Below are 13,408 nucleotides of genomic sequence, written 5' to 3'. Positions count from 1 at the left end.
CAAAATGCTACTGTAGCGTTTTCGTTGTTATTTGACAATTAGTGTTCAATCATAGTCTAATTAGGCTTAAAAGATTCATCTCGTGGATTTCGTCTAAACTGTGTAATTAGTTTTATTTTTTATTTATATTTAATGCCTCATGCATGCGTCCAAAGATTCGATGTGACGGGGAATCTTGAAAAATTTGACGTTTTGGTGGGGAACTAAACAGGCCCTTGGGTAGAGGTCGCATGATGGCATAGCAGCTTACAGAGGCAATCAGTCCGTTCGCTAGCTTGGTCGTAAACGATCGTAAATTTTCAGTCAGAATAGTATTTTTCTCTCACACCAAACCAGCCAACAGTAATAATCCACGATCGTATCAGCACCAGCCGAACAGGCTGAATAGCTGCTTGCTTTGACAAAAGGTCGAAACCACCACTCGAAAGTGCATTGGGGCAAAAAAGCAGACTACTATGTCTGTCTCAAAATACATGACGTTTTGTATTTACATCTTGTTGACTGTTCGTCTTATTCAAAAATTTTGGCCCCGTTCGCGTGTCTTTAAACTCGGCTTGATCCACTTATTTTTTTTCATCCGGAACAGTATTTTTCTCTCATAAATTCCTCCAGTATTCCTCCAAACCATATAGATTCCTCTATAATTCAGAGAAGCGAACAGACCCTTTATATAAATATTATATTTTTATCATGTCTTATTTTATTATTAGAGATATAATTTAATAATGACTTATTTTTTTATTAATTGCAAAAAAACAACTAATAAGACAAATAGTCAACGTGATATCTAAAAGTAAAAAAAAAAACTATGATGCAACAAGAGTAGTATGCGATGTATATATTGTTGGCTCCAAAACTCATGGGGCGGGGCTAGTACCAGGACGTCCAGATGCAGGTTCGATGTCTGCACCCATGACGCATCGGATGCCTTCGCGCTCGCACAGACCCTGCGCCGGCGATCGCGTCTAGCTGCCTGCGACCCATCTCACGCCATCAACTGTGTCCGACCACACGTGACCCATCCCGCATCTCAATCCCATCCCGGCTCTGCACCTGCGTCAAGCCCACCGCGCTCCTTCTCCGTCACGCCTCGCTCCTCCCCCGCCTCGTCGCGCTCCTCCCATCGCCGCGGCGCCGTCCCCCACCGCGCCCCCATCCTCCACCGCGCTGTCTCGGCCGCACCCTTTCCCCGTCTAATGTCTCATCTCCCATGCAACATCCATCTGACCGTTGCAACATATGTAGTATACTCCTGAAACATACATGTATAGTCATTGCAACGTCCAAACGAAACGCTTGCAACGTGCGTCTAAACAGCTGAAGTACATACATTTGCAACATACGTCTGAAACAGCTGAAATATGTGGAACATACACTTGAAACATATGTATGCAACTATTGCGACGTATGCAACACCAGAATCTTTTGCAACATCCAGATAAAAATATGCGAAACGTAAAGATAAAACACATGAAACATACATCTAAAACGCGTGAAGCATACCGGTGTAAAAAGGCTCGTCGACGCAGAGCTCGATGATAACGTGGAGTTCGATGCCACAGGGTGACGCGGAGGAGGCGCTAGTCCAGACGCGAGGCACGGGCGTCGGCAGTGGTCGCAGCAGGCGGACGCCCGTGCTGCCGCAGATGGTAGCGCTAGTCCTGGCGGGAGGCGCGATTTCGAGCGCGAGGCAAGGTGGAAGCGGCGTATCCGCGTCGGCGGGGCGCACGACGAGCTGGGCGCGCGGGGTGCGGGTCGCGAGCGGGAGCGCTGCCAGGCGGAATAGGCCGTGCGGCATCCGCCGCGCTCGAGCATTATCGAAACTCATGCATCTGTGTGTGGCTTGTCACTTTATTCTGCTGTTAGCCTGCGCTGTGGTTGCCCAGGGTACCGTTTAGATGGTAAATTTTTTTTATAGCATTTTTGTTGTTATTTGGTAATTAGTATCCAATTATAGTCTAATTAGGCTTAAAAGATTCGTCTCGTGAATTTGGTCTAAACTGTGCAATTAGTTTTATTTTTTATTTATATTTAATACTTCATGCATACGTCAAAGATTCGATGTGATGAAAAATCTTGAAAAATTTGGCATTTTAGAGTAAAACTAAACAGGGCCCAGAAGAAAATGGACCGGTAAATGCAAAGCAGAGAAGCAGGGTACGTAGAATCCAAGCCGCAGGACTGGCAGGGGAATCCAAGCCGGAGCGTGACATCAGCCTACAGCCGCGCCGCCATGTCGCATGTGTAGTGTAGCCTTGTGTGCACCCAACCCAACGCGAAGAGCCCCGGCAAGACGTGTCCGCATCGAGCACCGTCCAACTCAAACCCCAACGGCCGGATCCGACCCGGCGTGCTCTACACATCCGTCCCGTCACCACCCATCCCCTCTTCCTCTTCGCTTTTTCCCCCAAATCTCGCGTGCTTGTCTCCGTGTCCTGCTCCGCCCTGCCGCTCTCGCCCCCAGCGCGTGCGCCTCCGATCCGGCGGGTTCCGGCGCTGCGGCCGTCGATTGACGCGATTCGTCTGGCAGGGTACCGGCCGGCGCCTGCGCGCGCTGCGGATCGAGCACCGTGGTCGCCGGATTTGGGCGCCGCGGACGAGACCTAGCTAGGCGTCGGAGTTTGTGACGGAGCTTCGGCCGTGGGTTTTGGTGGAGGGGAGGAGGAGGAGGAGGAGGAGGAGGAAGGGAGCGGTCGGTCTCATATGCGCGTGACGGTCACGCCCAAGGACGAGGAGAGGCTGGTCGGCTTGATGGCGCGTGAGCGGCCGCGGTCCGCGGTGGTTGCGGCGGGCGGAGATTTGGTCACTGCTCCCGGCGGCGGGGGCGAGGGGTCGGATGGGGACTCGTCGGGGTCGATAGAGGAGATTTCAGCTGACGACTTCAGGAAGGACTCGTCGTCGGCGTTGGGCGGCGCGGCGGCGGCGGCGGCGGCGGCGGGGCAGAGATCTAGGTCTTGGGTGGGCCCGCCCGCCGTGGGTTACATGGCACGGAACTTTGGGCACGCCTTCAACAGCTTCGCGTGGTCGCAGGCCGTGCGGAACAAGCCGCTGGGGCTGCAGCCACCGCCTGCCCCGGACGAGGACGAGGTGGAGCACGCCGTGGACGCTGCCTCCGATGGGGAGAAGGAGGAAGGCGAGATTGAGGAGGGGGAGGCTGTGGAGGCCTCGGCCTCGCCTGCTCGTGCGCAGCCTGAGACCATCGACTTGGACGCTGATGCGCCGGAGAAGTCAGAGTCGGTGGCTGGCGACGGCACCGCCGGTGCTGTGCCTGCCTCGGCTGCTGAGGAAGAGGAGGTGAACCTTGATCAGCGTGTGGGCAGTATACTGGAGGAGCTCGAGATGGTCTCCATTGAGGAAGCTGAGAAGTATGGACAGATGCTTCATGTTTTTGCTGAACAAATGCTTCGTTCTCGGATGAAGACTGAGAAAGCCGGTTGTAACTGCTGCAATGTTGTGCAGGTCGTTTGAGGGTGCATGTGGACGACTGCATACCTGCTTCGAGAACCTGAAGCCGCTGTTCCAGGAACTGGAGAATGGGAGCCCGATGGCTATCCTTGAACCCCTCATGCAGCAGGCGTTTATTGGAATTGACACACTCACCACTGTAAGGCCTATACCAAATGTTGGTTGGTTCACTCCCTTGATGTAGGGCTGATGCTTGCTGCGTTGCATTACTGCAGGTGGCGATTTCGTATAACTTGCCGAGGAGTGAGCAGAATAAGACAACACTTTTGAAGTATGCAATTGATCTTCAACTAATTATTTACAGATGAAAACTGCCACCACCACTTTTGTAACTGACACGATGCCCATTGAATGATGTAGGTTGTTGTTCCACATAAAGAACAGATATTCAGACATGCTGACGCCTGAGCAGCGAGATGAGGTTAGTAATGTCTCCATTCCGTTTTGTTGCTTATGTGCTGAATGCTGAAGCCGCAACCTCACATTTTTGTCCTGTTCCTGTGTATCAGCTGGACAGTCGCGTGAGGAAGTTAGTTTTTGGAGAAAAAGACAATGTCAGTGACCCAAGTACCAGTTGTGGCACCAATGCAATAAATGTTTTGGCTCCATCTGGGCAGGTTTCATCCTCAGGAGGACTGCCATTTGAATCAGGTGCAGCAAATCCATTTAGTAGCTTGCCGAGGTTGGAAGTACCTGCCAAAAGGATTAGTCCCTTGTTGGATCTTCATGCAGATTATGATGAGAACAGCTTACCCTCGCCAACCCGGGATAATGCACCGCCTTTTCCTGTGCCAAAGCCTATTGGTTTTGGAGCATTTCCAATGGTACCTGAGAAATTATCTTTCCCAGAAAGAGTTGAGCCTGCAAAGAATTCGTTATATCCATCCTTAAATGATCCTCTGAAGGCTGTCTCCTCATATCAGCAGAAGTACGGGCAGAAATCTGTATTTCCAAGTGATGATCTACCAAGTCCAACTCCATCTGGTGATGAGGGTAAATCTGCAGATAAAGGTGGTGACATATTTAGTGAGGTTTCCAGCTTCCCTGTTCCAAAGAGTATTCCATTACCAAGTGCAAGCCAGATGCCTGCTTCTCAACCTAGCACAGTCAGCAGCAGTGGTATTAGTTATGCATCTGGTCCACCTGGTTTTGCTAAACAAATTGAGCAGTCGGCTGCAGGTCCAAATCATGCAATAAAGGCAGCATCTAAAAGTAGAGATCCGAGGCTCAGGTTTTTGAACCGTGATTCTGCTGGTGCTACAGATGTGAATTGGCGTGCAAATTTTTCAGAACTGAAGGATGGGAACTTGGGTGGAGCATCCGTTGGTAACCGTAAACACAAAGCAGTTGATGATCCTCAGGTAGATGAAAATGCGTTAAAAAGATTTAGGGGTGGAACTGCGAATCCTAGAGACATGCAGCCTACAGGGAATCCCAATCAGCTTATGAACATTAGGGCTCCTACAAATAGTAGCGGTTTCAATATGAAAACTTTGCAACCCCCTCAAACGACTGCTCCACATGTCAGTGCAGCTCCTGCTGTCCCGTTGCCTTCTATGTTGTTAAAGGACATTGCTGTGAACCCAACATTGCTTATGCATTTGATCCAAATGGAACATCAAAAGAAGTCAGCATCAGAAACTCAGGGTGGCATGTCTAGTGGGATGACCAACAATGGAATTGCAGGCACGGTTTTCACACCTGGCAATGCTCCAAAGACCACAGAAGCTGCACAAGTCCCCTCTGTTAGGCCACAGGTTCCAGCGCAGGCACCTCCTTTGGTAAAGCTCTTTGTACTGTAAGCGTCTTCTGTTCATACTTGTATACATCATTTATTTGCTTGATAGCTATTTCCTTTGGATCATTATGTTCTGTATTTTTTATTGTGCTTATTAAGGGGTTAAATGATTAGAACCTGGGATTGTCTTTTGTGATCCCATGTTATCTCGTATGTTGTGTTAGTCAATAATTTTGTGTGCTATCTTTACATTTAATGCCAGCTCTTTTTTAGAGTATTTTACTAACTCCAACTTTTCCTATTTCTGTAGAACTCACAAAATGATGGTGGAATCATTCGCATGAAGCCCCGTGATCCACGGCGCATCCTACACAATAACATAGCACAGAAATCTGATGCAATGGGCTTGGAGCAAGTGACTAATGGAATTACCCAGCCAGACTCTCAGGGCACCAAGGACCAGACTAGTTCAATGCCTTCTCAACCAGCTTTGCCGTCTAGCATTGCAAGGCCATTCGGCAGCACAAAACATGTTGATCCTGTCTCTAATTCACAGTTGGCTGCTACAGCTATTATGGCTCCTACACAACAAGCTTTGGGCAGCATAAATAAGGTGGATCCAAGACTAGCAGTTGAACAGAATGGACAAAATGCTGATGCAACAACAAATGATGCTTCTGCAACAGCACTTGAAGCTACGCAGCCTGTTAACCCATGGGGTAATCTTGGTCATCTCCTTGATGGATATGATGATAAACAAAAAGCTCTGATACAGAAGGAAAGGGCAAGAAGAATAACAGAACAGCACAAAATGTTCTCAGCGCGAAAGCTATGCTTGGTGCTTGATTTGGATCACACCCTTCTTAATTCTGCAAAGGTATATATTGATATTTTGGCCTATGAGGCTATGAGTTTAAAGTTGTTTAATTATTTTTCTGTTCATGCGGTCCATACCTATTCAGTTTATAGAAGTGGAACCCATTCATGAAGAGATGTTACGGAAGAAAGAGGAGCAAGACAGGACTTTGCCAGAACGTCATCTCTACCGTTTTCATCATATGAATATGTGGACGAAGCTAAGGCCAGGAATATGGAACTTTCTTGAGAAGGTTTGTTATGTTCGTTTTTTTTGTGTGCAGAATTAAGTGTTTTTGCTCTGCTGTTAATCTTTGACCTGTGATGATTTGTGCAGGCTAGTAACCTATTCGAGTTGCATTTATACACTATGGGAAACAAACTGTATGCTACCGAGATGGCCAAGGTTCTTGATCCTACTGGGACCTTGTTTGCTGGACGAGTCATATCAAGAGGTGATGATGGTGATCCCTTTGACAGTGATGAGCGAGTGCCGAAAAGTAAAGATCTGGATGGGGTACTGGGTATGGAATCTGCAGTCGTGATCATAGATGATTCTGTAAGAGTCTGGCCTCATAACAGGCACAATTTGATAGTTGTAGAGAGGTATGCGTCAATGCTTTCGTTCTTCCTAATGAACTGTTGTCAAATGCATCTGCCTAATCCCCTTTCCATGTGATTTTCTGCAGATACACCTATTTCCCGTGCAGCAGACGTCAATTTGGGCTTCCTGGACCATCACTTCTAGAGATTGACAGAGACGAGAGGCCTGAAGATGGTACCCTTGCTTCGTCACTTGCGGTATGGTACTTTTTTCTCAACATATGAACCAACGTGTGAACTTTGATTATATTCACGTGGTTCTCATTCTGGAAATAGGTCATTGAGAGAATCCACCACAATTTCTTTTCACATCCTAACCTCAATGAGGCTGATGTGCGGAGCATACTAGCATCTGAGCAGCAGAGGATCCTTGCTGGTTGTCGTATTGTCTTTAGCCGGGTTTTCCCAGTTGGAGACGCCAGCCCCCACTTGCATCCTCTGTGGCAGACTGCAGAGCAGTTTGGTGCGGTCTGCACAAACCAGGTTGATGATCGGGTCACTCATGTTGTTGCCAACTCCCCTGGGACAGACAAGGTGAATTGGGCATTATCCAAATGCAAATTCGTGGTGCATCCAGGATGGTGAGGAATATTGCTACTTCTGTATACTTGAGTATTTTCTTTTATATTTTATGACCTTATTTTCTAACTTCTCAAGATAACCCATCACTTGATTGAAATTCTGTATCATGTTTGCCATAAACAGGGTAGAAGCTTCAGCTCTGTTGTACCGGCGCGCCAACGAAAATGACTTTGCAGTCAAATAACACCCGCCCTGAGCCCCAATTCATCATATAGGCTCCAGGGAAGAATTCTTCTCAGGATGGAATATGTTCATGGTAACCTAACATGACTAAAAAAACCATAACAACATATCTAAAACCGGACCATAGTAAGAAGGAAAACCACCACCAAAAGAATTCCAGGCCCTAAAAGAAATGGTAACGAAGAAAACGCTTTATGAAAGCCTGGAAGAGGGGACTGGGTCTGTGGTGGACCTCATTACCGAGGTGGTGAATATTTGGTCAATATGTCTTTTAGAAAGAGCCAGCAAAGATGCGCGATAAGGTGAAGATGCGCAGATGCTCACCGCCTCGTCCTTTGTAACATGTAAAAGTGGTGCAGTTTTGGTAAGAGTCCTAGGTTCAGAAATGTTGCTTCTGGCCAAAGGGATTTGGCGGTTTTTGAGCTACCGCTGCTGGTCGCCCATCGAAAGTGTGACCTGAACTGACAACGGCGGGGCAGGGCATTTATAGGATGGGTTTGCTATGTCAGTATTTGTGTGTGTTGGCTCCGGGTGTAAGCTGGTTCCGTCTGTGCCGTCGAACGCTGCAAAGGCACGTGGACAGGGACACCTGGAGCTGCGCCTGCTGCTCCCCTAAACGTACTCTCTTTTGAAAAGAACCTTTTGTTCAGTTGGTTCATGTAAAGGGGTTGAAGAATTCATGGCGTCAAAGAACCGGTTGGTCCAGGTAAACGGGTTGAAGAATTAATGGCGTCAGAGAAGAACGCAGAGGTTCTGGTTGCTAGTATGTGGAAGGCTGTTATTCCGAAAAGGAAACGCGTGACAGGGTGAGTGTCAGCGAATCTAGTGCCACGTCATGAAAACTAACTGCATCGTCTTCTAACTGAAAGGGCGAAAAACCGTTATGGTTTAACCGTATCTGCGAGAATTGATTCTTTTGGGTTGATAATTGCTGCCGGGTTTTTTAGTGTTTGTTTTCCAAACAAGCTTTGGTTTGCGGCCTTACTGACAAGTATGTTTTGGCCATTTTGGTTGTTTCAACTTTCAATGGGATTTGGAGAAAGATCATCCGTGCTAAAACTTTTCTTGCAACTTTCAACTTCATACGTCAAGAAAAACATTTTTTCTGTTGTAAGTAAAATAGAAATGCTATTTTCAGAAAAATCTCCACATTGAATCTAGGATCACCATTTTTGCACCATCACATGACCATGTAATGACTATTTACTATATTTAGATATACTTATAGTCAGATATACTTGATAACCATTTTCTTTAGAACAGTCATGTTACTGCTTCACGGGACTATATATTAAAAGACTTACCATTTTATAGAACAAGTCATATGGTGAAACTTTCCTTAAAAAGTGTTAAAACTTATTGTTTCACATATTATAAACAAGTATTCACAAGAAAATATTAGCATAAAATGAACATGGAACAATGCATGATCCATACAAATGCCATGTTGTAATATTAAAAGCATATCCAAGATTCTTTCTTAAACTTCTTTTCTAAATCATCATTTGGAGAGTTATTTGTAAAAAAAAATCACTATCTAATTTTGGCTAGCAAGAAATCTGAAATAGAGGGTAATATTTGGTACTTTTTTTCATCAAAATTTCTATTCCTATTAATTAGGAAGGATATAAAGATGCACTTATGCTTTAAGGGCGTGCAGAGTGTATAAGGTAGAATCAAACTCTAAGAGCATGCGGCTGTATAAGGTAGAATCAGACCTTAAGGTACAATGATGTGGTTAAGGCCCAAGTGTTCCTTTCAAAATAAGGGCCAAATGTTGTGCATAAGATCATAGATACTCTTTGTTCCAAAATTACAGTCGTTTTAGCGTTCATAAGACGTCCTACAAAAACTATCGTCGGGCTACTATTTTTTAAAAAGAGTTTTACCTCTGCTTTTAAGAAAGCAATGTGATACATGATTCTACTGGGGCTATCGGCTACAGAAACAAAACCAAAAGCGCTAAGCCTAGTACAACACTTAGATTTCAATGACATCAGTAGGTGTAATAGCGCTAGGCGAGAAATTCTTGAGCCAACGCGTGACTGCATCCTTCACTTGATCTGAAGCGCTTCCTGTCCCATTCCTTAGGCAAGATTCTCCAACTCTGCATCAAGGATATAGCAACTTAGATCAACATTGCTTTAAGCATTTACCCTAGGTGTTAGCCTTGCATATATTGACTTGCATAGCATGAGCATGAACATCAAGCATTCATATATAAGCATTTACACTTGAAATATTTGATTGAAACATATGCAACATTGCTTGTTATTTCATGTTTCCTGGTATATATGCATATGATCATGAGTGTATACATGTAATTGGTTGATATGAGTCACAAAAACATATTAGCAACACTTAGGTTAGCAAATGGGACATTGTTCATGAAGGTCACCTTTCATGATCAAGCACTTAAGTGATGTTACATGTGTTGACCTAGATAGCCCTATGTGTGACCAATATATGAAATGATTGTGTGACTTTGCCAATAGCTTAAACATGTTTAGAGTATCATTATGAACAACTTTGATATTCATGGTTAGGGGTAAATAGATCACTAGGTCAGAGTTCAAGTACAAGTCATCATTTGAATGTAGCATGTTTGACCAAGTTTGAACTATGTGCTAGAGACCTTGCATGTAGGTGGTCACTAAAGCAAAGTTGTAGTATTTGATATGTGGAACAACTTTTATTTTTCGGTCATGTGATGATAAGGTGCATAGCTTAGTCTTTTGGAGCTCACAAAAATCACTAATGCACTGATTTCTACACTTAGAAAATTTTTCTAAGTCTGGATTTTAGATAGTCTGACGAGCTGACCTTGGGGATGATTGAACTCGGTCTCGGTTGAGAGTTGGAGCATGATCCTTTAAGAACAAATGGAGCTGGTACATAGAGCTACAAGTTTGTTATTGACTGTTTTCGATTTGGCTACACGGTTTGAGAGATCGGGCTTCACGAAAACACTCTGTCAAGCATTACCATCGCGCGACTGAACTAACTGAAACGCCGGTTTTAGTGGCCGACCGATGCCAGGGGATGGCTGCCGTGTGGAGGAAGAAACGCCGCGCGTCGTCGGCGCTAGGCCCGAGCCGGCCTTTATCACCCTCAGCGCCCGCCCGAGCTATCCCGCGCACCCATTTCATTTTTTTGCCCTGCCGTCGCCATAGCGCTCGCCCACAGCAGCAGCCACCGCACCGAGCGCTCACCGCCGTCGCCATTGCCGGTGCCAGCTCACCCTCGCCGCTTCTCCACTACCACAACTACTCCACCATCACCCCCGTGACTCACCACGTCCGCCCGTGCTTGCTGACCACGCTCGGTAAGCCTCCGTGCCGCGCTTAACCTCACCGGAGCATCACCGCCGAGGCCGTCACTGTGGCTGGGGCGCCACCGTCCACCTTTCCATGCGCTAGCTTGTGCGTTGAGTTTGTCTTAGGTAGTAGATGCTCGTCCGAGCTTGAATTTTGTGTCGCCGGGCCACCCGCCGGCAATGCACACCGTTGTCCACTCCGTCGTGCCGCCATGAATGCAGACAACACCAAGTGCTTAGCCTCGACGATAGGCTCGGTCAAGTAGGTCAATAGGTACAGGAGGGTCCATGGGGGTCATGATGTGTAGATTGCCATCGCTGGTGAAGCTCGTCGTCGATGAGCCGTGGCCCGCGCAGTATCAGGCAACGCCGCTGCCCCCTGTTCCGAGTCACTGACGCGTGGGATCCACTGTCAGGCGGGTCCCACCTGTCAGCAACTGGAGAGTATAGGATAGGTCATTTGTTTACAGATTTGGTGCAATCTTTGAAAATTTGATAAGTTGGGCTATGTAGATTAAAAAATTGTGAAATAAATTTTATAGTGTTTCCTTAGAAAGTGTAGTATTTAGGAAAAATATAATCTTGACACTTGTAGTAGAATTTTTGGAGGATTTAAATTGAAACTTGAAATGTGTTTTTGAATGTATGTAAACTTGTTTATTTTATATCTAGAGTTCCGTGTGCTCCAAAAATTATGAAATTTTTGTGGTAAGCTATTCTTGACATGTATGAGCTCTGGTAAAAATTTGAGGGTCAGTGCATGTATAGATTTGTAGTTATAGATTTTTCTTTTATAATTAGGTAATCCTTGTATGAATTTTTATAAATTATTTATGAATCCTAATATTCATGAAATTTGTTGGAGGTTATCCTAGTACCATATGGATGATAAGAAAAATATAAAATATGTTGCTTGACACTTTTCACTAGGGTTTTCTATTTTTGCTATTGTAAGCCTTTCTGCCTTGTCATTTTTGTATATAGAATGTTCTACTTGGTAAAATGGCATGAAACTATTTACAGTAGTCTATTGGTAGCATTAGTAAGGCACTGTAAAGTTTTGAGAATTTATGATGCACCTTTGGTATATGTTTATTATTTAACCTAAGTATCTAAATAAAATAATAAAGGCATTTAAATAATAGTTTGGGCTTTACCATTATGTTTTCTTGAGTGTATTTGGTATGCTTGAAACTGTTGGTAGACTTTGTGTTGTCAAAATTTGAATGCTTACATAAAGTAAAAGTCTTGTTGCTTTATAATTCAAGTTGGGAGGGTTTTCGGACAGATTGGTAGTTTGGTGTGTTGCATAGTGAAAATGATGGTTTGCTGTAAAAATAATTAATACAAGGTTGTAGATAACTTCTTCATGTATCTTGTGTTAAAATTTCAGGACCATAGGCCAAAAGGTTTAGGAGTTATGGTTGTTCAAAGTTAGTATTTCCTGAATTGCTTACTCTCTGGAAATTTCTGGACAGCACTGGATGGATTGTCTGTTTTGGTTAAGCTAAATTGGGAATTAGCTTTTGATGATTAAATAAGAGTTGTAGACAATTTTTATAAGCTTTCCAGAAAGTCCAAGATCACCACATTTGGATAAGTAGAACTTTAGTTATGAGTAAAACAAGTAGCTGCTGTTTTGTAGTGTGGTACATGAACTGCTGAAGTGTTTGATTGAGTAAGTAAGAGGAGATATGCACATACTCAGTAAAACACGATACACTTGTTATTACTTCGGCACCATGATGTTAATAATACATACAAGAATGCATTCATCACATATCATCATACTTGTACTTGTCGGCATGCATACATTCGCAATACCTTATGCCATATTCATGGCATCTAGGACTGGAGGAAGAAATAACGTTGCTGGAGTTCGACGAAGTGAGGAAGGGGACCAGCAAGAGAATCCTCAAGCCGCAGCTCCCGAAGGCGAGGAGCAAAACCCAGAAGAGCTTCCGGAGTGCCCTGATCACTGCCCCCACATCCTTTCTGAAAGGTAAGCCCCGGAGCATTCTAAGTCTCCGAGTATTTTACTAAATGATTACTTAAGTCCTTATGATTGATGCATTAGGTTATAAGAGTTGAATGGAACCACTTGATGCATATAAATTCCTTGTCTAGATATATATACACCTATTAACCCTGTGTAGGTTCCAGGATCGAATATATGCTTAGCCATGCTTATAGACCGGTAGAAGTCGGGTGAATTCCTGTCACCTGCGAGATATAGGTGGATACCGAAGCACGATTGGCTATATTTGCTATCGTGGAACAGAACCATGGGGTAAAAGAAAATCAAGGCCGGGCGGAGTCTATGTGTAGGTTGACTCATGTGATTCCATCTGTGCCGATTAAGGACCATACCGTTGTTGGCGCTTCTGACAAGATTGAACGCATGACTATCACTTAGCTGGTCGGATAACTCGTTTCGACCGCGAAGCCAAGTAGCTCAACTCAGGCCAGGTCCTGTTCTGTTGTACGCTCCTTGCAGGGAGCCAGACTAAGCCCACGGGCAGGCTAGGCTGAATGGTCCTGGCATTTGGTGTCCCCGACTGTGCGGCGCGGTATGAACCCACGAAATGTGGACCTAAGTTGTACTAAAGGTGACCTTAGGCAACTAATGATCTGGTCCTGCCTGGGTTTGTGTTAGGAATAAATTC

General features: G+C 45.1%; 1 protein-coding gene across 2 annotated transcripts; it reads left to right on the top strand.

Annotated features, from left to right (window-relative positions):
• The first annotated feature begins 2,397 nt into the window (after nucleotides 1–2,397).
• LOC136486578 (RNA polymerase II C-terminal domain phosphatase-like 3) lies at nucleotides 2,398–12,714 on the top strand. Of its 2 annotated transcripts, XR_010766873.1 has the most exons (12): nucleotides 2,398–3,365; nucleotides 3,460–3,604; nucleotides 3,681–3,736; nucleotides 3,826–3,886; nucleotides 3,975–5,246; nucleotides 5,514–6,080; nucleotides 6,166–6,312; nucleotides 6,396–6,664; nucleotides 6,748–6,859; nucleotides 6,938–7,242; nucleotides 7,367–7,499; nucleotides 12,592–12,714. XR_010766873.1 is itself a non-coding variant. In XM_066483516.1 (11 exons), the coding sequence occupies exons 1-11, from the start codon at nucleotides 2,704–2,706 to the stop codon at nucleotides 7,425–7,427; spliced, it is 3,657 nt and encodes a 1,218-aa protein (XP_066339613.1). In that variant the 5' UTR covers nucleotides 2,398–2,703; the 3' UTR covers nucleotides 7,428–10,762. The 2 variants fall into 2 exon arrangements, 1 of the variants encoding a protein (XP_066339613.1); XM_066483516.1 differs by lacking the exon at nucleotides 12,592–12,714 and having other exon boundaries at nucleotides 7,367–10,762.
• Nucleotides 12,715–13,408: the final 694 nt, after the last annotated feature.

Source organism: Miscanthus floridulus, chromosome 10 (assembly GCF_019320115.1).
Source record: "Miscanthus floridulus cultivar M001 chromosome 10, ASM1932011v1, whole genome shotgun sequence".
NCBI classification, from domain to species: Eukaryota; Viridiplantae; Streptophyta; class Magnoliopsida; order Poales; family Poaceae; genus Miscanthus; species Miscanthus floridulus.
Note: the sequence above shows the minus strand (reverse complement) of the source record. Positions and strands in the feature narration are given on the sequence as shown.